We start from the raw sequence: 26,477 nt of genomic DNA on the forward strand, positions 1-26,477 counted from the left end.
CCCACTGCTCGCCCACCACCCCGCTCTGTAGGCATTAAACTGCCGTGCGGTGCAGGGACAGCAGGATGAGTCGCAGAGCCTCGAGCTGGAGGGAGCAGCGCCCAGCTGACCCTTCTGGTGGAAGTCATCGTTTCTCCCCCGTCCTCATCTCAAATTAGGAAATAAAACAAGCTCGGCTTTCCGCAATGGAGAAATCCCCTTGCTTTTCCTTCCTCGGCCCAGCAATGCTACATTGAATAACAATTAGAAAGCTGACGAATAATTTGAAATCTTCACTCTGCTATGATGCAATCCCAGGGTAAGGCATTCATCTCTTCTTAGTGATTATGATGCAGTGAATGCAAGAGGAAAAAACAACTCTCCTGTCTTTTGAATCAACACAGAGAAAGATAAACGAGTGTTTCAACCTTGTCTTGATACTCAACTTTTTTTTTCCCCCCTGAGACATTGTAAAACAGACATTGGTATCTATAAAGCAACAATATTCCTGCTTTGTGCCCTTATTGAAATGCTTCCAATTTCTATCTTGCAAAATTTACAGCACATTAATTTGACACAAGTGATTTTTAGCTGATGAGCTATTAGACTATAATTTTTTTTTCCAGCATCTCAGGGTTGGTGCATAAACTACTACATGATTTTGCAAGCTTGGTCTATCATTACATTAGAATAGCTGGATGAATTCACAGGAGAAATATTCACAGGAGAAATGTGTTCCTCCTTGCAGACCCAGCACCTGCATTACTCTAAAGGGGAGCACAGCCTGCATCCCCCCAGATAATTTTCTCATCATCTCTTTTGTATGTGCTTGCTTTGGACCTACAGGGGAGCTTTACTTTGAATTTCAGTGAGAATGTACTCTGACATTACAAAGCCCTTCCAAAACAGCTGTTCTGTCTGGTGCCTTTGATACAGACTGATGCACTGCTTTGACCTGTCAAAGTATTTCAAAACTAGCAGCAACCAAAAATATTGTGTTTTCTTTTATGTAGCTCTCAGAGCACAGACGGGAAAGTATGGTAGAGAATCAGATCAAAGGACTGGCTGCAAAGTCCTCACCTCCTAAGGGCTTAAATGGAGTTAGATTACGTTCATCCAACTCTGCCTCTATGCCTTTATAATGGAGGTGGAAAGAGAGCCAGAATAGATTCATGTAGATTCACTTCACCTTTCAGGAGAGGACATAACAAGTAAAGCTGTCAACCCTGCATGGCTTTGGGAGGAACAAATGGCACGGAAATGAGTAAAAAGGGAATGAAAAAAAATGAAGAGATCCAGTTTTGACAGTATAGCTCAGAGCTATGCTAGGCTATTCTGCTTGTAAGATCCTCATGGGATTCCCCTTGATAAAAAATAATTAAAACATGCTCTGACCAGTATGTGACATGATTCTCTTCACTACCACCTAGTGGGAAACTCCTTCATTAACTGAGCTCCACAGCTGTTCCTGTTCTCAAACATCCTCACCCTGACGATGGAGGCTGTGTGTAAGCGAAGGGGGAACTGAGAGATGAATGAGAAGGACACTGTCCTCATTCTCTGTACCAGAATAAGAATTGTAAAGAGAGAGATCACCTCTAATTTAAAGCCATTGGGTCCTAAGGCATTATCACACCAGAACTCCCCGCTCTGCATCCGCTGTAGTTCTTAATGGCTGTTACAGCTCAGCCTCAGCATCACTGAGAATCCCAAAATTTAAACACGGCCTTTGGTCGTACAGAGCAAAACATCCATTCTTCTGAATGCAACTGCATCCTGCCAGCAGTGATGAGGAGGAACTTGTTAGGCCATTCCTGTGTCTCAGTCACAACAGAGCATCGCCCTCTTAAAATTTTCTGATTGTACTCTTACTTGTAATTGAAAGTAGGGAAAGAGGAAGAAAAAAAAACAACTTTCCTTTTTTGTAAAGTCATATTTTCAATTATGTTACTATTCATATTTACAACAAAGATTACTCAATTAAAGCATTAACTGTGTATATATGGGGAACATTAACACCATGTATTTGGGCGAGTCCTTTCCCACTGAGATACCCAGGGTTTGCACCAACACTGAAATCTGACCCTCTGGAAACAACACAGACAGCAATTACCTTGGATTGTTCACAGTCCTGGGTACCACTTGGGACTGAGCTCCCAAGGCACAAATTAGAATCAGTTTTGTCATTTGCATTCTTTTTTCTCCAACCGTGGAAATAGGAGTGAACACTATAATAACAACTCTCAGATCTCACACAGGTGATGTTAAATGCCATTCAGGCCAATGAAGCATTTAGCAGTCTCAGCAGGAAGAAGAGTAAAATGGTAAAGAATTACTAAGAGAGCCACTTCTCTGCATTTCTCTCCCCAACAGTAATGTTCCCACCACATTCACAGACCCTTACAAACTCGCTCTGCTAGCATTTCTGTCAATGAAATAGTTAGATTTCTTTCTTTCCCTTTGTGTTCCTTGAAGTCACATTGGGCTGCCTTTATCTTAGCCAATTACTGCATTCTTCGTCAGGAACACTTAAGGATGGATATAACTCAGCACATGAAAACAAAGGTAACAGTTGTACTGATACAAGAATTCAGGTTTTGGGAGTCTATTATCTGCTCTCCATTCTATTCACAGGACCTGCTGTCTATTACTTGGGTTTTTCCCTGGTGTAATAAGGAGAATACAGACTAATAAGTCTAAATAATAAGAAAATCCTACTGTATACCATTTATACTTTCAAGCAGCAGCTGTCAGTATTAAGTAATGCACAGTTCAATTACCCTGTTACATGCAGCAGAGGATTACATTGGAACAGTTAATGGAGGAAGACTGGAGGAAGTGGGCACATCCTTACCTACAATGGCCTAGACTGTCTGTACATCAGGAGAAATGAGGAAAAACATAACTGAAAAACATACAACAGTGCAAAGCATTCAAGCATGTTTCAAGAGTCTTTATTATCATAGAATGGAATTGTAGAATGGCCTGGGTTGAAAAGGACCACAATGATCATCTAGTTTCAACCCCCTGCTATGTGCAGGGAAATTATGATTTATTATGTTTGCCATTAAAATAGTAATCACAAGAAGTCTGATTTCTAATTGATCTGTTTCTCAAGTGTGCATCTAAACCAATTTGTTAATAAAACGTTATTCACAAGCCTGCTGTTACTTCTGGCCCGTTTAGTGTAGAAGAGCTGCTTATGTCTTATTGTTGAAGCACTGAATTTAAGGAAAAGCAAGCAATTTTGCAGCAAGAAATTCAAAAGCAGATGCTGCAAACAAGAGGAGAACGAGCAAAATCGTTCAGTGTTTCCAAACTTGAAGAGCTGGCCCTGCCACAACCACCAGGATCACATCAGTCTGAGTGAGTTAAGAATCAAGTCACGGCCCAGCAAATTGTTGCAATTAAGGAAATCAACACATACAAACACTGGTAATAAATGAAAATGAGTATAGCAAAACAAACTTCTTTCAAATACTCATTCTCAATGCAAAAACTGTGAGGTGCAATGTAGTTACAGGAGTGTATTATTTGGGTTATGGCACTCTAGTGTTTACTTTCTGCTCTGCTACTAGAACTGGAATCCAGCCTTAAAGCTTTGCTGTTACCCACATTGGCTTCTGCTATCCTTAATGCCTCACACCTCCCAGCAGCATGTTATAGAAATGGTAAAAACCTGAGAAATACATATTGCAATCTGTTGTGTCAGTGCATAAGATAGGAGTGCTAGGTAATACATGGCAGCAGTCTCCTCCCTTTTTCCAAGTGCACGGTCTGATTGCTCATAATTTGCAATTCTGAAGAAACACTATAGAAATAACACTATAGAAATCACTAGTTTTCCTGCACTGGAGAACATGAAATACTGAACAGAGCCTCAAACCATTCACTAACACAGGCTGGTGAGTTACGGCGAAGGTAAAGGTGATGATGGAGTTGTTCAAACAACACTTCTTTCTTTCTTGTTTTCTTTTGTTGTTTATGTGCCTATAGTTTAGAATGTTAAAGTGATTGAGAAGACTTACCTCCTTTCCAGTACTTGAATAGATTCCATATTCAACTCCAAATTCTCCACGTGGCATCCAGCCGTAGCATTCAGTGAGGTCCCAACCTACAGGCAGACATTCACTTCTGTTTTCACAGTCTTCAAATCCCACTGGCTTCAAGACAGGCTGTCCTAAAAGCCTCTGCAGCTGCAGGTCTGCAGGGTGCACGGAATCAAAGCAGAAGGCTTCTGGGTGTATCAGGAATCCTTGAAACCACACAATACAGGCAGATCATTTGTTGCTATGTTCTCTTCTCTTTACAGTTCCCTTGGCAGACTGATGGTTATGTCTGAACTCGGGGCTGTGTGTCCCCCACCCCCAAAGCACACAACAGAATTCAGAGCAGGCAACCTTTTAAATAAGAACAATGGTAACAGTGTCCATCTTAGTTTAAATCAAAGAAATCATCATACCACAGAAAAAGATATCTAAGTAACGTTGTGTGACAGAATCTGCTCTGTCATTCATTGCAGGGGACCCCCAGTCTGTTGTCTTCACTCATAAAATCCTTGAATTCTAAGGATGCATCACGAATAAACTATGAATTGTGGTTGGATGCTGTAACTGCAATGCACAGTTACTGCTATTGGCCAGTGTTGTTGGCACGTCTGCTAGGGTGGGGTGGGGATGAGCAAAGTTGTAATCGGAAGTAAAATGCACACAAATTGTGTCAAAGCATCAGCAGGAGAATCTCAAATCTCACCGCTTCTTAAATGCTCTTTTTGCATTACAATAAACACGAATCTTTGAAACGAAAGTTTTTGTGTGTTCACACTGGAGTTTCTTACATTGTTTTAACACGGACTCCAAAAGGTTACTTCTTTTTAGCCTTCTGTAGCCATCCGAGCTGTTTTAACATGCTGCAGCAAGGGGAACTGGTGGTACCCTGGATGTAGATGCCATCTGAAACAAAAGGTGACAGTCAGCAACAGCCCTGGCTGGGAAGGTCAGCCCAGCAGCACTGTGTTGGAATACGTATTGCTTTTGAGACAGTTCTGTTGGGCCCCCCTTTGCTTGGGCTTGGTGGAAGCGATATAAAACAAGGCGAGTGGCTGCCCATAGGAAACTTCCACTGAAACAACAGTTTTAAGTCCTCCTGTTGATCACGTAAGAAGGAACCATTTACAAGATGCTCGTGCACCATCAAGTCCACGCCAAGTTATTTCCTAATTCAGCCATTCAAAATGGATGAAGTCATTCATATATTTTCAGACTGGAAAATATCATGTAATATAAAATATCACATATATCAAATATCATAAAATATCATATAATAAAGATGAGAATTGCCCTAAATTATTCCAGTGAAGTTACAGAGCATGTTTTCAGGATTCAAACAACAGGTGGGAGTAGAACATTAGAGCAGGGTTGGTATCAAGAGACGTAGGTGATAAATGGGAGCCAAAGCTGCCCAGAGCACTTCTCAGAAGCAGGGCAGCTGCAGATAGGGATTCTCAGCACGTACCAACACCCAGGGCTAGTCCTTCCCATGTGCTCGAATCACAAGCTCAATGGGGCGAGCAGTATCTGAATTATGTGCATGCACAGCTTTTTCTCATCAATTCAGCAATAAACGTAGCAAGTTCTAATGGTGGTGCTGATGTTTGCATATTAAGATACCCAGCAAGCCAAAGGCAAAAGCAAAAACAATCATTTAAGACTCAATGCTCTGCCAGGAGCTCCAGAACATCCTGCGGGTCTTGGGAACGCTCAAACCAACCCAGTGGTCACTCGTCTCTACTGGAGGGCTGTACAAAGGCAAACCAAGCTGCCGAGGCAATATTTTTGCAGCCCAAAGCCCTCGGCAAGGGCTGAGAGTGGCTCAGCCCAGCCCACCACAGCTAGAGCTCAGAGAAGACTCTACAACCTTCCAACATTGGCAAACGCAACTCTTCCTTGTAGGCACTCTACCTCTTCCTTCTCTAAAATGAACGGGGCCAAAAGGAAGCCTTGTTTTTCCACTCTTGTTCTCTTAGTTTTCTTTCCATAGCTTATTTTTCCATGCTGGCAGACCTTCTATCCCTTCATTTTCCTCTCCCCGTTTCCCTCCCTTTCCCCCTCCCCCTGCTTTCTCTCCCTCTGCACTTTGTGAACTGCTGCTGCAGTGCTGAAGTCCAAAGTTCAGTAACTTGCTAAGCACACAGATAAATATGAACCTTGGAGAATTTACCAATGTAAACAGATAGCCAAGGGTCCCTTTATCAGCACTGGCTCAGGACAGTCGTGGGGGGTCCGAAGTGGCTCAATTTTGTATTTTGTTTTTTTTTGGGGGGGAGTGAAGGCGGGAGGCTGCGCTGTGCCCGCTGCTGACAGTCGGGCGTGTTACCTCAGGAACATGGTGTAGGGAAGCTGGAAGCAGGGGAACGTGGAACTCAAACCCAAGGAACACCAGCCTGAAGACCATGGTCTCAAAGCTGAGCCATCTTCAAGTGGAGCTGCTGGGAGCGCTGCTGGAGTCGGGGCTAACCAAGGAGACCCTGATCAAGGCACTGAGCGAAGTGGAACCCTACGTGCTCCAGAGTGAAAGTCAGCATGCTATCAATGCCCTGCAGACAGAGAAAGGGGAGTCCTGCCCCGAAATCCCCAATCTCCCCAATGGAATGGGGGAAACCAGGTTGTCGGAAGATGAAACCTCTGATGACGGGGAGGAATTTACCCCTCCGATAATGAAGGAGCTGGAAAACTTGAGCCCTGAAGAGGCTGCTCACCAGAAGGCTGTGGTGGAAAGACTATTACAGTAAGGAAAGATTTGCTGCTCCTCTCTGCTGCTCTTTCTTGCATTCTCCCGCTAAGTCTCTTTTCCTTACCTTTTATGCTCAGCGTGCTCACAACTGATCTAGCTGCAGAGTTCCCATCCATGCCCGACTTTCCCCCCACAACACTCCCCATATTCTTACAGATGCTCAACCTTTCTCTTTTAATCTCACTTCAAATGCATAAAGGGAGCCATGGAGCCCGATTACGAGTTTGAAACGCTTGTATCGTCAGGATTGAGAACAGCTCACGGGCTGCATAAATTGCATCTCTGACTAAACGCTAGTTTCTGCCACTTATACTTCTATAGGATTCAAAATTTCAGTCATCAAGGAAAGAAAAAGTAATATCTGGTCACACTCTTAACAGGTATCATATTAGCCAGTGACTTTATGGTAAAGCGAAGCTGTGAAGTTTTCCTGCTAATTTTAAGGGGATAAATATTTTTAACTTTACTGCTCTTTGAAGTATTGATGGTAAAGACAAACCAAGGGAACTTCTCATCCCACGAGTGCTTAGTTATCCTGACTTCAGTGGAGATTTTCTTGTAGAAAGAGCACAAATCAAACACCTGCAGTGAGGCAGAACCCAATGCTTCTACCATCCACTCTCTGTCACAACTATAAAGTACATATGCAGCAACAACTGCAGGTTTTACAGCCTTTGCATACACGCATTGTTAGTACCAAAAGACAGGCAGAGCTCCCTAACCAGTAAGTCTTAGGACAGAGGAACATTCACTGGGATTACCATTTGGCATTCTTCATGGGACAATATTTCTGTGGGCAAAGAGATTTGCCCAACAAGGATCAGGTCCACCCAAGCAATCTAGCACCCCAGAAGCAGAGCCTGCCCATCTGTTTTGGGGGGTAGACATTCTGAAATCTCAAGCTGACAGAAAATCCAAGACATAACAATGACCTGCACCTAGAATCTTCACTAAAACCAAAACCCAGTTAGAGAATTTCTCAGACATTGCTGTCTCCCTCCTCTTCACTTGCAAACAAAATAAATATTAAAGGTAACAACAAGAAGCAAAACATCAAATCCCACCAGAAAGGCCAAAGCCAGAAAAACACAGGTCAGAGTTAGCACTCACCATAAATACTTAGGAGATGGAAGATGGCGGACTGGGAGCTGTGACAGCTGCATCCAACAGAGGTAAATTCACTGGCTCAGCTCTTACCCAGGTGGGGAAAGCACTCCCAATAATCCAGTCTTCTTTTTGTGCCAGTCTCTCTTTCTTCTCTTCTGCTTTTCCAGCTCTGTTACACCTTTTAGCCTCCTTTGTTCCCCTCACCTTTCTCTCCCTCATTCTTTGGACCGATTCCCTCTTCTCTCCTCAGTTTTGTCTCTGCTGCCAATCCTCCCCTTTTGATGTCTTCCTGGCTAATTTTTCTCTCCCTTCCACGCATTTCCTTCCCCTCATCCTCGCCTCCTTCTTGTCTCCCTGAGTCTGCGTACAGGTCTTGGGGTAGTTTGAGACCAGTGGCACCGGGCGGGCCCTGGCTAGTTACTAATTATCCAATGGCTTTATTATTTCTCTTTTGTCTTATAAATTTATAGATGAAAAGCCCCTGATAAGCTTTTTGATCATTAACTTCCGATCAGGTATCTCTCCTCAAGGGAGACCATGGAAGCTGAAGAGGAGCTCCTGGCTTTGCCCCATTTTCTTTAATGAATGGGTGAAGCAGGACTTCAGTGCTATCGCCTGTGATCTGAGAACAGGCTCACGTATGGAGGGAATTCCTTCCTGCCAACTTCACTTTAGCACAATTTCTGGTTTCTGACCATCTGTGCCTTCCAGGGTGCTTGCTACTGGTTTTACCTGTGCACATTATCAGGCTCAGCACAAGACTTTCTTGCCTTGCAAACCTGTGACATTAATGCTTCCTGGCCAACAGTCTCACGTCTCTCTGCAGACAGTCAGTTGAGTAACATTCCCCTTTTACAGAGATTCTGTGACTTACCTAAACCCTATGAGGGTGGAGAAAAGGATAGGTGAGAACCAGAGTCTCCCAAGCCTTACCCCAAGTTGTAATTGCAAAGCTCAGAGCTCTCATTCATCAACCCCAAGTACCACAGGACAGAGCAAAGCACCAGCAGTCCAAAAAGTCAGAAGTGTATATATGGAGGAATATAATAGATTAAAACTATTCAAGGTAAAGTGAAAACACTAGGAAGTCTGTATTGTCAAGTATCATATTACATAAATCTTTGATCAGAAAATATATTCAAAGCAATTTTATGTCTGAGAATCTATTCCAACTATCTGAACCAATATCAGGGTTTGATAATGTCTAAGCAGTTGTTGCTTACTAAAGCTTTTTCTTTGTTTTTAAGAATAAACTTTCCCATTAACAGATGCCAAAAGGTAACATCCTTAAAATAATATTGTAATTATAGACAGGACAGAAGAAGCTGTAATAGGAATTACTCTATAATAGAAATTACTTCTAGCAATGAATAAAGGAAAGGAAGGCAAGAAATCTCCAAGCCCAGGTATTCCCAGTAGAACTTCAATGATTGCAAAACTACCTATTTCAGCACCTACACAAGGATTTCATGTCGAGAAATCAGATGGAGGCTCTTTTGCCTTTAGAAAGAAGTTTCTTCAGGCCAACAATTCCTGGTCTAATACTGCAGACCACATTTTAACAGAGAGATTGACTTGTGGGCAGCTATAGGCAATACAAGAAAGTCTTTGTGGTAACTGCAGGTATTACTCATTAAGTAGTACCAGAGGGAGCCCACTGCTAGGCTTTCCAGGAGATGGAAAGGAAAAGTGACAGCACCAAGAGACCCAACACATCCTTACAGGACCACTGAAGTTGAAATCGTGGTTTTAGAAGCACAGAACAAAGCTGAGTAAGCAAGGAATTAGACAAGAGACTTCAACACAACTGGGTGATCCTATGGGCATCTATCACATTTTGTCCCTGCAGAAAACAACTGATAAAGGCAGTTCAGACTAAGCTTCTGTAGTGAGGAATTGACATTTCATCATTTCGTCCCTAAATGCCTCATTGATGTTCCACAAATTTGCAATCTGAGCGATAACATTCCTTCTAGATCACCCTACAGAGAGAAAGAAGGGCCTGGTATTACCTACAGAAGGCAAGAGAGAGGCGTCCTTGGGAGCAGGGACGGATCGTGTCACTGCACGTCCAGGGAATGGCGAGAGGTTTAGCAGCAGTTCACCTGTAGGGCAAGGAGCAAAATTCCATTAGGAAAGAGAGAAATTGAGATAAGCAACAGGTTTTCCCCTAAAGGCAGGGTCAAAAGCATGCCTTCCTTGAGGAAAAAAAGAAAAGCGACGATAAAGAGTCAATATCTTCCTCACGCAAAGTGTCTTCGAGTTGCTGTAACTGGGGAAGGCTGACATGAAGCTGACACACCCCTTTCATTTCCACATATAAACCAAGATGAGGTGAACCAGGCCAAGTTCATCAGAAAGGAACCCTGCCGATGGTCTTACCTTCCCTGCTCTCCACCCAGCACGGCTCCAGGTGTGCAATGGCATCAGTGAGGGGTGCCTAGCAGGCTCCAGAGGGAAGGGACAGGGCACAGTGCTGAGAACTTCACAGCTCTGAGCCTCTGCTTAAGTGAGCTCTGGTCCAAACAGCAATTCAGAACCTACAAAGGATTCTCTTGCCTGAGAATCTGAGAAAGAAGGAAAGGAGAAATAGGGAAAAAATAATAAATGGGAAGAAGAAGGGATAGAAAGGAACAAAGGAAAAAAGAAGGAAAAGTCAAGAAGAGTGAAGGAAGGAGAATGTCCCCCGAATGTTACATCTCCAGCTCTCTGGAATGGGTTTTCTTTAATGCTAACAACTTGATATTTACTTTCCATTTAAATTTGAGATGTTGCTATAAATTATCAACCAGCCTCTTGTTCCCTTTGAGTTTATAACTAACTACCTGGGTTACTTATTGTTCAGGTAACAAAAGGGAGGTGAAAACGCCCTTAAAAAGTGACCTCAAAACTAAGAAAATGGGAAGCTGGAATGGAGAGAAGACCCAGACCCCTGTGGCTGAGATGAGCCAGGGAGAGGGGCCATGCTCAGAGCTGAAAGCAGGACAGCAAGATTTGGGAAGTCAGCACTACGTGGGAAGAATTTCCAGGAAGAACTTAACATCTCCAAAGCAAGAATGGGATGGGGAGGCAGCTTCTATTTGGGAAGGATGAAGATTAAAAAAGCAGAAAATGGGCTTGCAGGGAGAAGAGAGCTTGAGTGAGGCACACCCAGTTCTAACTCACTCTGGAAGTGAGATTTTAGCACACCTACAACAGGAAAACTGACAGTCAGTGACAGCCCTACCACTGGTGAAGGAATTAAGGTTTACCTTATGATCTCTATGACAATAATGCAGACACTGCAGGTGGAACAGAGCATCTGGGCAAGAGCTCATTTCAGGGTTCAGCTGAGCAGCTGCCATTGCTTGTTTTGTGGTATAGTCCAGGGCCAAAATAAATTGCTGCACTGATATTACAGCCTGTGTTTTGATGATGGACAGAGTAGTTTGGATTACATACAGCTATCTTATGAAATTATACTGTGCTAAGATTTCCCTGCAGTGTTTTCCCTTACAGAACCCTCTCTGCTTTGTCTCAAAACAAAACAAACAAACAGAAAAGAAAGCACAAGGCTTTGAACTACTACGAAAAAGAGACTCTCAGATTCTTCCTGCTTTGTTCCTACCACAAAGAAGCAAGGATCTTGATAGGGAAGACAGAAGTGACTCACCATCAGCCTGCAGGAAGGAAATCAATATGTAACAGTGGTTTCCATCAGTAATGACACAGTCCCTCCTTTCCCCATCTGAGCCAGAGCTCAAATCTAAGACAAAGAGATTACCAGTCTGAGCCTTTTCTGTGTAGGGACTTGTGCCCTGAATTTGTTACACATGTGCTGGTTAGACTATATCACAAATACTGAGGGAGGAAAGACACTGACGATGGAACAGCTCTGCAAGTTCAGCCCAGTTTGAGGCTTCTGAAAAGACAAAGATAGTTAAGGCAGCAGGCTAGAAGACTGAAGCTCTGTAAGCAAGTGTACCATCATAACAGAGAAGCAAATGGTCCCAATTTAAGAAAACAGATTCAGAGAGCTGTAACCAACCCTGCTTCTGCCATACATACAACAGCAGCAGAGCTTGCTCCTTGGACTACCCAGCCACTGTGAAAGGCTGTGAAGGGAACAGAGATAAGGGTATTTGCACTGAGAGAACAGGTGTGGACTTTGTCCTGCTTATCACTTTGCAGCCTCTGGCAACCTACTGAATCAACAAAGCCTCCAACAGTACAGCTGTTGCCAGTTGCTCAGATCTCTGTATTCTTGCAACACATCACCCACAGTATTAGAAATATTTTTTTCCATCCCTGCTCTCCTTTGATGCTGGTGTTACATGCAGCACCACTGTACTTCCACAATGTGCAAACCTTCTCCATCGGTTACCTTGCATACAAAAACAGAAGGATGCTTTGTTAAAACGGAACCAGAATCTTTTCCATAGAGAGGCTCCTGAGTTGACTGGTTCTAGATTGCCTGTTTTCCCATCTTTCTATTTTTACTGTGATTTTCAGCCTCAGCAAAACTGACAAACACAAGGAAGTCGCAATCAAAGTCACGTTGTCTATTCTCACAAATCCATAGAAAGCCTCAGCTTGGAAGGGACCTTAAAGACCACCTAGCTTTAAATCCCCTGCTGTGGGCAAGGCACCCATTAGATCAGGCTGGGCCCCATCTGAACGGGCACTGAACGCCTCCTTAGGAACAGCTGTGGATATTCTAATTAGAGGTCTTAATCAGAGATTCACGTTCATTATAAAATCCCAAATCAGATTAGCTTCAAGTTTTCCCCCAGCTGTTACCCCAAAGGAGGGTGGCAATAGGAGGAATTAATAGGTTGCCTGTGCTTTATAGCATGTAGGAGTCTGAGTGGATCTAGATGTTCATCAGTGAGTTCACATAATGCAAGGCTGATGCACAAAATCATAATGCCAGATTGCTTGGTGTATACATATTACATGCATAGCTGTCCTGTGACAGTATGATGAAAGCCTGTTTTCATTGCCTGAATCCCTGCCATGTTTCTCATCCCTGACAAGATTTAGGGCATGAGCTAGGTTCAGCATGGTAACACTGTGAATCTGCCTTGGAAAAATGAATTACACCTATCCCAAGCACTTATGCCTTAAAGAGGATAGAGAAGAAAAAGTAGAGAATAGCAAGATAGTTGTCAACTCTGAAAAATAGATACCTGTAGTCATAACATATCCAGCTGAATGCTGAAATCCAATGTCATTTCTCTCCCCACAGCATTATTCACTAGCAGCAAAAAAATGCTTTATTACTTCCCAGCAGAAAGGGATGTACATTTCTTGTCTGTGTCACTTGTCAGCACTTTCTATCACTTACAGATGGCCATCGCCTGAACAGAGCAGGGCAAAGCCTTGTATAAAGATAAGCACAGATGGCAAAGACTGCTGCCATGTTTTGGAAAGTTCCCCTGATAGCCAAAGACAGCTCCTTCTAAGGGGAGATCAAAGTGCCTACAGAGATCTGCTTAAAGGAAGCTAGATACATCTTTTCCATCTAATTCCTGACAGATGCTGTGCCCTGGCCACACTGAGAACAGCTCTCCTTTCCCCGGCCAGTTAACACTCCTGCCTCACCAAATGCAGTGGTGCTGACTGATATGCAAGGTGCACCTAGGGAAGCACCAGTGCACCTCCTTGGAATGCAGGGCTGCTGAGTGCAGGTGTTACAGACAGCTCTCCTGAGAAGTGTTTTCTGCTCCTTCCAGAGAGGATCCCTGGCGGGTAGCAAAGATGGTGAAATCCTACCTCCAACAGCACAACATCCCTCAGCGCGAGGTGGTGGACACTACTGGTCTGAACCAATCCCACCTCTCACAACACCTCAACAAGGGCACTCCCATGAAGACCCAAAAAAGGGCAGCCCTCTACACCTGGTACGTCCGCAAGCAGCGAGAGGTGGCCCAGCGTAAGTACAGCAGTAATTGTTCTCCAGTCCCCAACTTCATAAAAGCCTCTGTTCTCCCTTGCTGATCCTTACTGCCCATTTCTATCAAGGAAAAAAAAGTGCAGGAAAAGTCATTTCTGGAAGCAAGCTTAGAGAAATCCATGTCAGTATTCAGTAAAGTGAGCCTAACTGCACATGGAAAAATGCCCCATCACAAAACAGTCTGCAGTTACCCACTCCACCCATCACTTTGCTAATTAGATGCAAACTAACATTATTCATTGCCATTGGAGTTTGAAATCCATCCTCAGACTAAAACTGTACCTGATACATCACAGACATTTCTCAGGCATTTCTGGCTGAGCACCAGGCCGGTACAATTTTCAGCTAAAGCAACAGTTCCCCTAGCTGCAAAAAACAGCAAACTATTGTACTTGCTGTAACAAACCACTGCTGGCTACCACCTCATGCTCCAGGCCTCTCTATACAGACACCCATTGGCAACCCATCACTGCAGCATGCACTTCTGTATTCAAGAATCTGCCTGGAATCTCTCACTTAACTTTGTATTCACGAGTTGCAATTAAAACGAGACAGTCAGCCTCTGGGTTGTTCTGGAGAGCAGGACCCCAGTCATACTTACTCTCAAGCCTCCCACATCTGTTTTCACTTCCCCAAGGTGGGAGCTGAGATGCAAAGCATGCAAGAGAAGGGGTAGTCAGCACAGTCCTGCTAGGAATACCTTAATTGTTTCAGCAGATTATGGAACTTGATTTCTACCCCGTCTAGATTCAGCCCTCTGTTTTCCATGATGTTTCCTCTAATAGAAAGTTCTACCAGGCCTGCTGGGCAACAAAATGGACGGAACTACTCAAAATGCTTCCAGAAAATAAACTCCCTTGCCCCTTTGTGCCTGCAGAATTCACACATGCTGGTCAGGGCATCTTGACAGAGGAGCCCATGGGAGACGATCTGCCCACCAAGAAGGGACGAAGAAATCGCTTTAAATGGGGTCCTGCCTCACAACAGATTCTGTTCCAAGCCTACGAGAGACAGAAGAACCCCAGCAAAGAAGAGAGAGAGGCACTGGTAGAAGAGTGCAACAGGTAAAGCAGGGTGCCTGGCCCTGAAGAAGCTGAGCAGGGTCTCTGCATGCTTGGTGTGCTAAGGCCCACATGAAGCAGGGTTGTGGCATCAGCCACATTTGAATCAAGACTGCTGAGCGTTCCCTGTTTGCTAAGGATGCAGCGATGCCCCACGTCTCGCTGTACCCAGCAGGACCCTTCCCTGTGGTGTATAAGACCACAGCCGCTTCGGGGTTGCACGCTTACTCCATGCCTTTCAGGCAGACTCAGCAAAACTCTTTTTGTGCTTTCTCCCAACAGAGCTGAATGTATTCAGAGAGGCGTTTCCCCATCTCAGGCCCAGGGTCTGGGCTCAAACCTGGTGACTGAGGTGCGAGTTTACAACTGGTTTGCCAACCGCAGGAAGGAGGAGGCCTTCCGGCACAAACTGGCCATGGACAACTTCAGTGGGCCGCAGCCCACCTCCGCCCCCCCCCTAACTCCTCACAACTCCTCCTCCCTTCAGCCGCCTCCCGCTCTCTCACCCACCAAAGTTCATGGTAAGAAACAACCAGAGGGAGATCTGAAAGGGACCCCTCGGTCTGATGTCCACAAACAAAACCGAGCTTAGCACTTGGTGAAGCGGCGACTCAGTTCTAACAAAGAGTTTCCCCCTGTTGTGATGCAGGAGTGAGGTACAACCAGCAGCCGGCCAGCGAGGCAGAGTCGTCCAGCAGCAACCACCACGGGAACAGCTCCATGGTGACCACACAAACCATCCTGCATCAGGTTTCTCCCCCCGGGCTGGAGCCCAGCCAGAACCTACTGAGCACAGACACCAAGCTGGTAAGTGATGTACAGCAAAGCAGTGGTGACTACAGGGTGGTCGCAGGATAGACTCTTCAGAAATGCTATGTCTTAGAACGTCCTTTAAAACAATTGTATTAAAGATACAGGACAACCTCCTTGCTCTGACTTTGCAGTATGAGAACTCTTGGGGTACCCGTGCACTCCGGACTGATGGGGAGGGTGGGCATTAAGACATGGAAGCACAGGTGTTTCTTTAATACTAACCTAAACAATCTATTGAGGAAAAACAAACAAACAGAACAACCACCAACAAAAGAACACAGCTCCAAGTATGAGACAACTTGGTTTCCTTCTTCGCAGGAGGCTCTTTTCTCATCTCCCTTTCCCCAGTCACACTCATCACCTCTCTCACTTGAACACTGCATATCCCAAAATAGTTGATCAGACACCAATGAGATTAACAGACCAGAGACCAGTTACACCATTGAGACAAGTGGATGTCAACACTGCAGCAACCTACCTTCCTCAAAGCAAGTTTCCTTCTGAGAGTTGTTTTTTTTTAAAAAACCTAACTCTTTCCACTTAACTAGCAATTGAGCATTAGGGCAACACGACTGGTCATCTTGGTTTGCACATGCTCCCTTGCTAACAGGGTTGGCAGCAGTTTGCATTAGTGCACATTGGCCCAAGGCAAAGCTAAGTTTGCTATAAATCAGTTTGATTTAAATCTTTGTTTTTCTGTTTTCTTCTCACGAAAGACTTTTCTCTTTGAGATGCTGAAAGTCTTCTAAAGCCATCTTCTAGAACTGGTATTTGTTTGACAATTTGTCCCACCATTTAACCTGCTGGTGCTTGCTCTTACTAAAGCGTTCTTACAGATTTTTTTCTGAGGGGGAAAGAAAAAGTACAGTATAAATCACTGAAATTTCTCCATCAGCAAAATTATTTAATGCCCTCTTGCTGTTCCACAATATCCCAGCTACAGATCTCTAAAGGGCCTTGCAAGTTCAAACCCCATCAGAGCACAGAGAGAGGTGATGTGCTTCATTTCAGAGGTCAAGAAATGAGTCCAGTTATTGGATTTCTTGGTGACTCGAGGTCACAGCCTAAATCAGCAAGACATCCAAGCACAGAATTTGTCCTGTCCAACAGATATGCTTCCCCTCTAACAGCAAGGAACTGTAGTCTGAAGAAAATATTTTATGAGAAAAAAAAAAAAAACCTAAGGAATATTTTCAGCAAGCCCTTTAAAATCTTAATCTGAAAACTCACTGGCCACAAAAAGGCACTTGCTGAGAGGAAGGGAAATGATAGGCACTTCTCAGAGGGAGGGGTGAACAAGGAAAGAGGAATCCTGGATTCCGTAGTGAGCTTCCTTCCGAATTTCTCTGGGCACAGTCCTCTTCCCTCAGCTGTGAAGCAGAGGACAAACTTTCCCTTCAAAGAGAGTACAGGCGACTGACCTCATCTGTGTTTGTACAGCCCTCATAGTCTTTAAGTATGAAAGAACTATAAGAGCAAGGATTTCCTCTCTGTATTTCAACACCTGACCTTTGCTAGTTAATTGATGAACATGAGAAAACAGAAAGACTGCAGACAAGCAAAGCTGAAGTCTTTCTAGTTAGCAAGGGCTCAAGGGCAGGCAGGGAGAAATTGCCGACAGCTTTGGGACTCTCCACACTCAGCCTGCTGCAGGTGGCTTTTCCACTGCCCTTCTCTCACACAGATCTCAGCTCCCGGAGGAACTCTGCCCCCCGTCAGCACCCTGACTGCCCTGCACAGCCTAGAGCAGAACCCCCACGCGCTGGGCCAGCAAACTCAGAACCTCATCATGGCCTCACTGCCCGGCGTGATGGCAATCGGAGCTGGTGAGACCTCATCCCTGGCACCTGCATTCACCAACACCGGCGGCTCCACCCTGGTAATAGGTGAGCAGTGTGCTTGGTTGGTTGTTTGCTCTGAGCTCATCAGGACTCTGGTGCAGAGCTACATAGAATGACCTCCCTCACCCTCAGAGATAAAAGCACTGATTTGGCACTGACACACAAGCTGGGGAAACGGCCACGAACACTAAGGATCTTCAGCTGCACTGCTGACAAGTACCCATGAAATTAAGGGACAGACATCCCTTATTCATGTTAGAATTCAGATACACAGAAACCCAAGTCTTGAGTCTCCTACGCCAATGGAATTTTTTTCTGCTGCTGTGCATCTTCCCAAATATAAACATAACACCAGCTTTAAGTTAAGGGAATTTAAGCATGTTCACAGCAAAAGACAAAACATCCTGTTCTGCTTCCTGCAAAAAGCACACGCAGTCATCACTCCTTTTTTTAAATACTTTTTTTTTTTTTTTTTTTTTACCTCAACAGTTTTTCTGGACTGCTATCAGATTTCTTTTCACTCCAGGAAAAACCTACTGCCAAGATGCATCTCATTAGAGAAAGGAGAATAAAATGTGTGCCCTCTTCTTACTCTTTCTTTTCTGGAAGAAAGAGGACCATGAACTAATTTCATGTCCCAATTTGGAATCAATATCATAATCTTGGCTCTAATTCTGTGCAAGCCAAGAAGAAGAATTAAAAGAGATTTCCACAGTGTTAACATTCAGTGCGAGAAAGGCTTGATGAGTAGGGTGTAGGAACATACCCTACATATCCAGGAATACAGTATAGACAGAGATGAGTATTGATGAGTGAAACCTTCTGCCTTTCTCACTGGTTCAGAATTCAGCAGCCCAAACAAAATGAGCTTAAACTTCATTCTGTGTGGCTGGGCAGCTACAGCATAGTCATCTGTTACCTACAACTTAATATAAAAGGAAAGAATAAAGGAATGAGATATTGAGAGTTCACTTCTGAGCGAGGACTCCCCAGTGGAAATCTACATCATGTTATCACTTCAGTGGAAAGTGATCTGTACTGGTACAACAGGAGGCACTGCAGGAACAAACACGGGAAGTCGGAGGAGCTTTTTATAGTACCTGTCTGCATTATTCCTTTTGCACTTACCTGCTTCATTTTCATAGGTATGAAATCTACTCCCAGTCACAGTGAACAAAGGGATTTCCTGCAAAGCAGAATCTGATCCCACTGCTCCGACAGAACTGCTGTGACTGCTCCAGAGCAGCCGCTCCTCCCATAGCATGCAATGCCACTGTCATCACTCCTTGTTTTTCAGGCCTGACTTCAACCCAGCCCCAGAGTGTACCTGTGATAAACAGCATGGGGAGCAGCCTCACCACCCTGCAGCCAGTCCAGTTCTCCCAGCAGCTGCACCCATCCTACCAGCAGCCCCTCATGCAGCAGGTCCAGAGCCACATCAACCAGAGCCCCTTCATGGCTACCATGGCCCAGATACAGAACCCTCATGGTAAGAGTGCAAACTCATTTGCTCATACAAAACAAAACACTTTGTTCTGGAGCACTTCCTGGCTCTGAAACTTAATTGCTATAATTACGAAATTATTTTCCTCTTGCATTCATCCTCCTGCCCCTCCATTCCCAGTATTCCAGAGACAGGCAGCAGACACACGAAGAGAGAAACTCAGCCAAACCAACCTCATGCAAAGCTCCAACACCCACATCATCCTGGGTGTTTTTTTTTTTTTTTTTCTTGTACAGCTCTCTACGGCCCCAAGTCTGAAGTGGCCCAATACACACATACAGGCCTCCTACCACAAACCATGGTGATAACAGATACAGCCAATCTCAGCGCCCTGACTAACCTGACACCAACTAAACAGGTAACAGCCTTAGCACGTGTGTCCCCCCACCTTACAGCTGCATCAGTCTGCTGGGAGCTCCTTGCTTCTCAAAGAGCTTTTGGGTGTGTGGCCATCCCAGCAGAATGATCTCTCATCTCCTTGCTTTGCTGGAGGCATTAGAGTGAGCTCCTCACTGCATCATCAAGGATTTAATCTCCTTGGAAACAGCACCTGCTCATTCTTTCTAATCCTCTTCCCCCACGTCTGTTAGTAGGGATGTAGAAACCAGGCACTATTAACTCTTTTCTCCAGGCATTCACATCTGACTCAGAAACCCACACAGACTCTGGGATCCATACACCCGTATCACAGGCACCAGCAATACACCTACAGAACCAAGACACAACCATCCAGCACCTTCAGTCTGGCCCACGCCTCACCTCAAGCCCTGCTGGTAAGAGGAGCAGCCACTTACTCTCTTAAACCACATATTGCAAATAGGTGCACATGTGAGGATGGGAGACTGCACTATTTGTACTTAACTTCTACCTGTGCTTTTAACAGTGTCCTCCAGCAGCCTGGTGCTGTACCAGAGCTCTGACTCCACCAACAGCCACAGTCAGCTGCTGCCATCCACTCATAACGTCATTGAGACCTTCATCTCCACGCAGATGGCATCCTCCACTCAGTAACACCAAGACAACCACCCAAAGGGAGGCTGCCAGGACCAAGGCATAAGGTGCAACTCCAACTGTGTTTGCCATCACTGTCACCACTGCCTTCCACTGGAAGGAATGGTTGCTGCAGTCAGCCAACCTCCAGCCCCTACTGCCTCATAAATCCCTCATTCAGCTGCCTCCAGAGGAGATGGCTCAGGCTCAGAGCAGGAGCTATGGAACAGTGATGCCGGCACCGATAGGATCCACTGAGCCCCAAAACCAAACCCAACCCCACAAGCCAGCCTAGAATGAGCAGACATCCTTGTGGATGCTGAAGGAGTGCTACAAAGTCAGATCTGACTGGAATACAGCAAAAAATGCCAAGATGTCTGTGGAACTTTGGTTCTGCTCACCATCACTAGGTTGGACCTGTACAAACCTGCCAACACCAAAGTCAGCCACGCAGAAAAGAGAAAAATTGAGCTGCCAAAAAAGGGACACCATCTTTAAAGCACTCTCCTGATGTAAGGAAACCTGAATTGGAATTATGAGAGATAAAATCAACTTGGAGGCAAGAGTGAGAACCTGGCTTCTGACTTTGCAATGAAAGTCACCAAGAAACTGAATCAGGAATGGCTTGGCAAAAACCTGTCAGTACAAGATCATGGACTACAAGTTGTAAATCCCTTAATTAACCACAAAATCCCAAACATTCTCAGTTCAAAATGACCTACTCTAAAATCATGTTATCCTAGTGGAAATGGCTTGGTTACTTTTTTTTTTTTTTTTTTTTTTAATATAGCTCTGCTTTGTTTTAAATGCAGAAATTAAAGTTTAACAGCAGCAAGGAGACTTCAGCTCTCTGCATTAACCACGTGGATCCTCATATCTCACACATTCTGCTGAGTGACCCGGGGGTGGCATTCTCCACAGGTCCCTGACACTGCACAACATCCAGCAGGGCTCCACAGACAGCAGTAGTTCCCTCAGCTCTCTATGACAATGTCAATTTGGATGGATTTTATAGAACACTGTTCACTCCTGCCTTCCTTGTAGGATAGATTCTGTAGTTCTTGATATGAAAATAATTCCCCTGGAGTCTAAAAGCCTTATTTGCACTAAATGAAAACTTTCTACTTACATAATTCCTCTTCTAATTATTCCCCTCTTTTTTATTTACTCTGAATCTTTATATCACTGATAGGCCATATGAAAAACCCCAATTAATATGTTTTTGCCATTGTGATAGAGCTGTTCTTTCTACTGTGAGCAGGACAATAGAACATGCTCAAGCCTCTTAACAGATTAAGATACATGGAATATTAAAAAACAGTGAACTCTTTAGTTATCATACCTGGAAATTTCAGTATTGCAGATAACACGTAACAGTTTGTGCCTGTAAGAGCTTCTTCTAGATACCACCAAGCACCAGAAATTAATTCTGGTAACTAAGTTCTCTGAGGAATTTTATCCAAGGATGATTTCTTAATCTCCCAGGTGCATTACTTGCAAATCAATTTTAACTTCCATTCAGAAAAAGCAGAAACAAAAAACCGTATAAAACAAGGCAAAAAATGTTATGCATTTGACATTCTAGGTGCTAGCTTCAGTATACTGAAGTTTTAACAGGCCATAAAACAAATAATTTTGGTCACGTCCAGATTATTTCCGAGCCAATTTTCTAGTCTTTCCATTTTTTTGGATGCCAAGTGTGTTCTCCTGAGTGACAAACAGCAAGGATCTTACAGTAGGAAGGAAAACATCTGGTTCAAAGAGCATCAGTGCACTACTTTGGTTTCTCTAATCCAGCTTTTAGGTCTCCTGAATAGAGCCAATGAATTATACCTACCGAAACTCAACAGGAGCAGAGTATTGATCCAAATAACAGGTTGTTTCTAGGAATACTGCAGCTGAAACAAACAGATTGAGAGCTATGCTAAAAAGTACAAAAGTCATAGTGAACCAAAAGAAGGTCTGAAACTTAGCATGTGAGATTTAAGTATTTCCTGTAACGATTTCTCAGCATTGATCAGCAATCAAACTAAAAGCCATCTTCAGTCTGTTTTGTCTCTGCTGGGGGAACTGTTTAACAGCAAGAAAGCTGCTGTCCCACAAACCTGCCAAATTAAATAAGACTAATAGTGAATAAGAATTTAATAACAAAAAAAATAGCCCAGAAAACACTCCAAGAGAAATTTAGAAGGACGCAGCAGAACTGCTTGTTTTTAACAACCTCAAAATAAGCTCCCTGCATTATCTTTGTTTGCAGGGGCCCTGGAGAGGTGTGGACTACAGAGGGATCAGTAACACGGCAGGTTTCAACAGCAGATCGTTACGATAATCATAGAGGGGGCAAAAAAATGGAAGGGGCAGGGACTAACACCTGCTAGATGCTTTTCAATAAATGAGTTTCCCATAGGCAAATTGAAGCAAAAAAGAAGTTGACCACCTGTTGCCATGTAAACTAAGTTCAATTAATCGTATGCTTTCTCCAGGAGACAAGATTTGGTTTCAGCATGTGAGAGAACAGATCAGAAGGGATGCAGCTATGATTACATCCCTCCACCACACTGGTCTGTGTAGAGTGTTTAATCCTTTCATGCTAGGACTGCACAAACAGCAGCACAGATAACTGCTGTGCTAGGAGAAAAATGCTCCCCAAGGGAGGTCAACAACATAGGAAGTCACTTTAATTAGACTCCCAGGCCACAGAGCTTTTAGAACAAAAGCTCTGCAAATTAGTTCTCCCTCATCTGCAGTAACTCCATTAGTTTTTTCCCAGCATCCTTCATTCATCACAATCACCTGCACGTTTGCAGAGCAAAGCATTTATTCTCTCTCTTTCTTCTTTTTCTTCTTCTTTACAGCTCCCAGTGACACTGTGTTGTTATCTGCATGATTGCTGTCCTGTCTCTTGTGTTGTCCATTTGCAGAAACCAACCGTGGCAGATCTCTGCTGACCTGGTCACACTCTGCTGGGTCTATTATTTTCTCTTCAGTTTTGTTCTCTCCCTTGATTTTCTTTTTCTTCTTTTTCTTCTGTCTGTGCTCCACATAACCCTGACACATACTCTGGCTGGAATCCTGGGACAGTGCAGGAAAAGCACTTTGCTTCAGAACGTCTGCTGCTGACACAGCAGCCTCCTGGTACTTTTGCCACTCTTGGTCACTGTCTGAGTCACTAGAAAGGTAATAAAAGGGAAGGAAATTATGTTACGTTTGCCTTGAATTCATCCAAAGCATTGAAAGCAGAATTATCTAAGATCAGAACGCTCAATGAACAGCCAGTGGATCCAGGACTCCAATGCTTACACAGTCAGCATTTAAAATTGTTTACATCTCCTATTTGTATTTAAAAAAAAAAAAAAAAAAAAGGTAGAAAGAAAAGAAAGAAAATTGCCATTTTCAAATATCAGTCATAGAAATATACCACTTAAGCTCTTCAACTTTCTAATTCCACGGGAGAGTCTCTGCTGCCTCTGAAGCATGAAAACAAGGGCTGAAATAGCACCTCAGGAGCAAAGCAGCTGACAACACCTCACCTGGAACTAGGTGGCCGTCTCCTCCTCGGGGCAGGGCTCTGCTCTGATTGCCCACAGCCTCCTGGGACAGAGGAGGAGAAGAGGCGAAAACCTAAAATATGTATTTAGAAAGGAATTTTAGCCAAAATACAGAATAAGTGAGAGCAATCAACAACAGTCTCCCTAGGAAAGCCTGCTGTTGTTAACAGATGGCTGTACTTGACAACAATCATCTGTCAGTCTGCAAAGATTTAGGGCACAACAGGCACGACAAAGTAACGGCCTTTGCTGATGCTGATAAACCCTGTGCTGGTGCTCTTTAGCCAGTAAAGAGCTAGAACTACAACTGGCACTGGACAGGATCCATCTCACTTGCTATTATTTGATTAATTGCATCAGCAAATGGCCACGACTTGGACACGACATGACTAGGACTCACCATCATCTCCACAGTCAGACTGCCGCACACAAGCTGATGAAGGTCCTGATGAATCCTTCAAGACAGTGATGAAACTAAACAGAAAACTCTGGTTAGATGTTAGGTAGGTTTGTGCAATCTGAGCTAAATTTGGAAATGTATAGGAAACGAGACTAGGGCGATGTTATGGTCTTATTTTTTTAAGTGAAGTTTCAATTCCCTGCTTTCAGAGCAGACCATGTCTTCTCTCCTTAGCAACATATGCCACAAGAATGACTTTGTTCTAAAAGCCAACTTTAAACACCAGGAATTCTAGTTCCAAGGGTGATATTCACACACATAATAAAGACAGCAGCAGGCCCAGACAGATGCATACTGCCAGTAGAACCCTGAACTGCATACAGCTTTAGGGTGCAAGAGTGAAAGGTTTTTATATTTGTCTTTAAATGATGATATGGTACCCAAACTCTTCTTTTTCTTCTCTACAATGCATTTACAACCAAGGTAAATGGAGAATGGCAGTGCTGCACAGGAAGTCATCACCAGAGGGACACAGCAGGTGAACCAGGTTAGTTCACAGAATACTGGAAGTTCGTATTAAATGCAGAAATGAAGGAACTGAGAAGAAAACAATTTCTCCAAGTTGCACTCGGATTTTTAATTCCTTGCTTTTAGCACACATAAGCATCACTGTACTTTACCCATACAAGCCTTTTTAGTATCACAAGCCAATACCTGTCCAGCATTGCTCCCAGTTTCTTTGCAACATGTGCTCTGAACTCTGGTGTGGTCTGTAGCTCATTTCCATCCTCATCATGGTCATTCACCTCACGTCTGTTTAAAATAAAATAATGATCATCTCCTTCAAGAGCAATAACATCCAGTACTCTCACTCAAACAGGAGATAAGGGGCTGTAAAATCTCCTACCCTGTAGTAACTAATTCATGTTGAGTTGATAAGGGACAACTGCTAAGTAAAGCAGAGAGCTCAACAGTTCCTAACAGTGAGTTAAACATCATTCAGCCATCTCCCTGAAAGTAATAGGATGGTTTTCTCATTGAAATAGCCTGCAAAAGCAAACAAATGGTGGCAGGACATCCCTTCTCTGGTAGGAGCTTCTTGAGTACATTGCCACAATTAATGCAAAATCTGTCCCAGGGGAAAGGATGGCACAGAGCTGCATGGCTGACAGCTTTTGAAACCGAGCCTGCAGAAATGCTGCAAGTTTACACAGGTCAGCACTGCCTTTGTTACAAGGCACCTAATTCAGACACTGCTTTCCCACCCAATAAATGATTGGCTTTGCAATAATATTGTCATTATTTGCTCTTCTGTATATAACTCTCCATTCTTTCAATAAGAAGTTTTGTCATATTAATTTCTGCATGGCAGGGACATGGAAGAATTAGGGCACAACTAGGGCACTTCTGACAATCAAACTCATGCTGAAACTGCCAGCAGACATTTATTTTCAATTGTTTTCGCTTCACTGTTAGAGGGATGAGGAATATACTTCCACAATAACTCCATCCATTTATTAGAATTAAGCATCACTGCAGATTACAATTGTACCAAAGGCTTTCCAGTACGAAGCAACGCGAGGCATTAAGTAGCACACCTCAAGTTTTTCTTCACCAAAACACAACCCTGAGGCCCGCAGAGCGATACCTTAGGCTGGGCCGAGCAGCCTGCCGCCGATCCTTTGGAAATCCGCCTGCCAAAGGAAGGAGAACGTGAGAAAGAGCTGCGGCCAGAACCCGGCACAAGCAGGGCACGGCACAGCCCGGCCACCGCCTCGCCCCTCACCGCCTCGCGGCTCCGCCCGCCCCGCCGCCTGCTGCTTCCCGCAGTCCCAGGCCGCCTCCCGGAACCGCGCTGCCGCCCCGCCGCTGCTCTCCGAATCCGAGCCGCTGTCCGTGCTCGCGCCGTCCCTGGGCGCCGCCATCTTGGAGCCGCGCGCGCCGCGGGGCATGCCGGGAGCTGTAGTCCTCCCGCCGGTCCGCCGGCCGCGGGGCATGCCGGGCGCTGTGGTCCCGCAGCGCGGCGCCCCACGAGATGGCCGCGGCTGGCGGCGCGCACCGCCCCTTCGGGAGCGCGCTGCGGGACCGCGGCTCGCGTCCGTCTGACACCCCGTAACTGCTGCCGGGTGCGTGTGATGCAGTGCCTGCGGTCTCGGCTGTAACAGCGCGCACAGACGGAGGGCGAACGCAGACCGGCGGTGTCAGAAAGACGGCATGACTTCTGTGCTTTTGGAAACAGGCAGAGCGCTTGGCCTTAAGGAATACGGACGCGGGAGGCAGCGGGCAGCTTTTACGGGGCTCTGCCCGTCAGCAGGGAAGGACGCGGCTCGGGCGGAAGGAGGTGACGGCCCCGCAGGCACCCAGCCTTCACTCGCAGGTCTGAGGGCTGCGCTGGATGAGATCTGCTCCGTGCTCTGCCGGTCTTCAGGCATCCCCCGGCCCAGCAGCTCTCCTTCGGGATGGCCGCCTCCTTCTGATGGCTGCTGGCGCAGGGATTTGATCACAGG

General features: G+C 44.8%; 2 protein-coding genes across 4 annotated transcripts; one reads left to right on the forward strand and one right to left on the reverse strand.

Moving 5' to 3' along the window:
• Window positions 1-1,943: 1,943 nt before the first annotated feature.
• On the reverse strand, window positions 1,944-26,162 carry C18H12orf43 (chromosome 18 C12orf43 homolog). Of its 3 annotated transcripts, none has more exons than XR_016472099.1 (8): window positions 25,757-25,982; window positions 25,619-25,664; window positions 24,685-24,783; window positions 23,971-24,044; window positions 23,553-23,643; window positions 22,816-23,191; window positions 4,817-4,931; window positions 1,944-4,379 (listed from the first exon to the last, which is right to left on the reverse strand). XR_016472099.1 is itself a non-coding variant. In XM_031592041.2 (6 exons), the coding sequence occupies exons 1-6, from the start codon at window positions 25,965-25,967 to the stop codon at window positions 22,840-22,842; spliced, it is 873 nt and encodes a 290-aa protein (XP_031447901.2). In that variant the 5' UTR covers window positions 25,968-26,162; the 3' UTR covers window positions 20,784-22,839. The 3 variants fall into 3 exon arrangements, 1 of the variants encoding a protein (XP_031447901.2); XR_016472101.1 differs by having other exon boundaries at window positions 1,945-4,234; XM_031592041.2 differs by lacking the exons at window positions 1,944-4,379; window positions 4,817-4,931 and having other exon boundaries at window positions 20,784-23,191; window positions 25,757-26,162.
• On the forward strand, window positions 6,221-20,779 carry HNF1A (HNF1 homeobox A). Its single transcript, XM_090152696.1, has 10 exons — window positions 6,221-6,765; window positions 13,593-13,792; window positions 14,691-14,877; window positions 15,157-15,395; window positions 15,524-15,681; window positions 17,372-17,573; window positions 18,826-19,017; window positions 19,269-19,390; window positions 19,664-19,805; window positions 19,916-20,779. The coding sequence occupies exons 1-10, from the start codon at window positions 6,431-6,433 to the stop codon at window positions 20,041-20,043; spliced, it is 1,905 nt and encodes a 634-aa protein (XP_090008822.1). The 5' UTR covers window positions 6,221-6,430; the 3' UTR covers window positions 20,044-20,779.
• Window positions 26,163-26,477: the final 315 nt, after the last annotated feature.

The sequence above is a fragment of the Phasianus colchicus genome, chromosome 18 (assembly GCF_987193195.1).
Source record: "Phasianus colchicus chromosome 18, bPhaCol1.hap1.1, whole genome shotgun sequence".
NCBI classification, from domain to species: Eukaryota; Metazoa; Chordata; class Aves; order Galliformes; family Phasianidae; genus Phasianus; species Phasianus colchicus.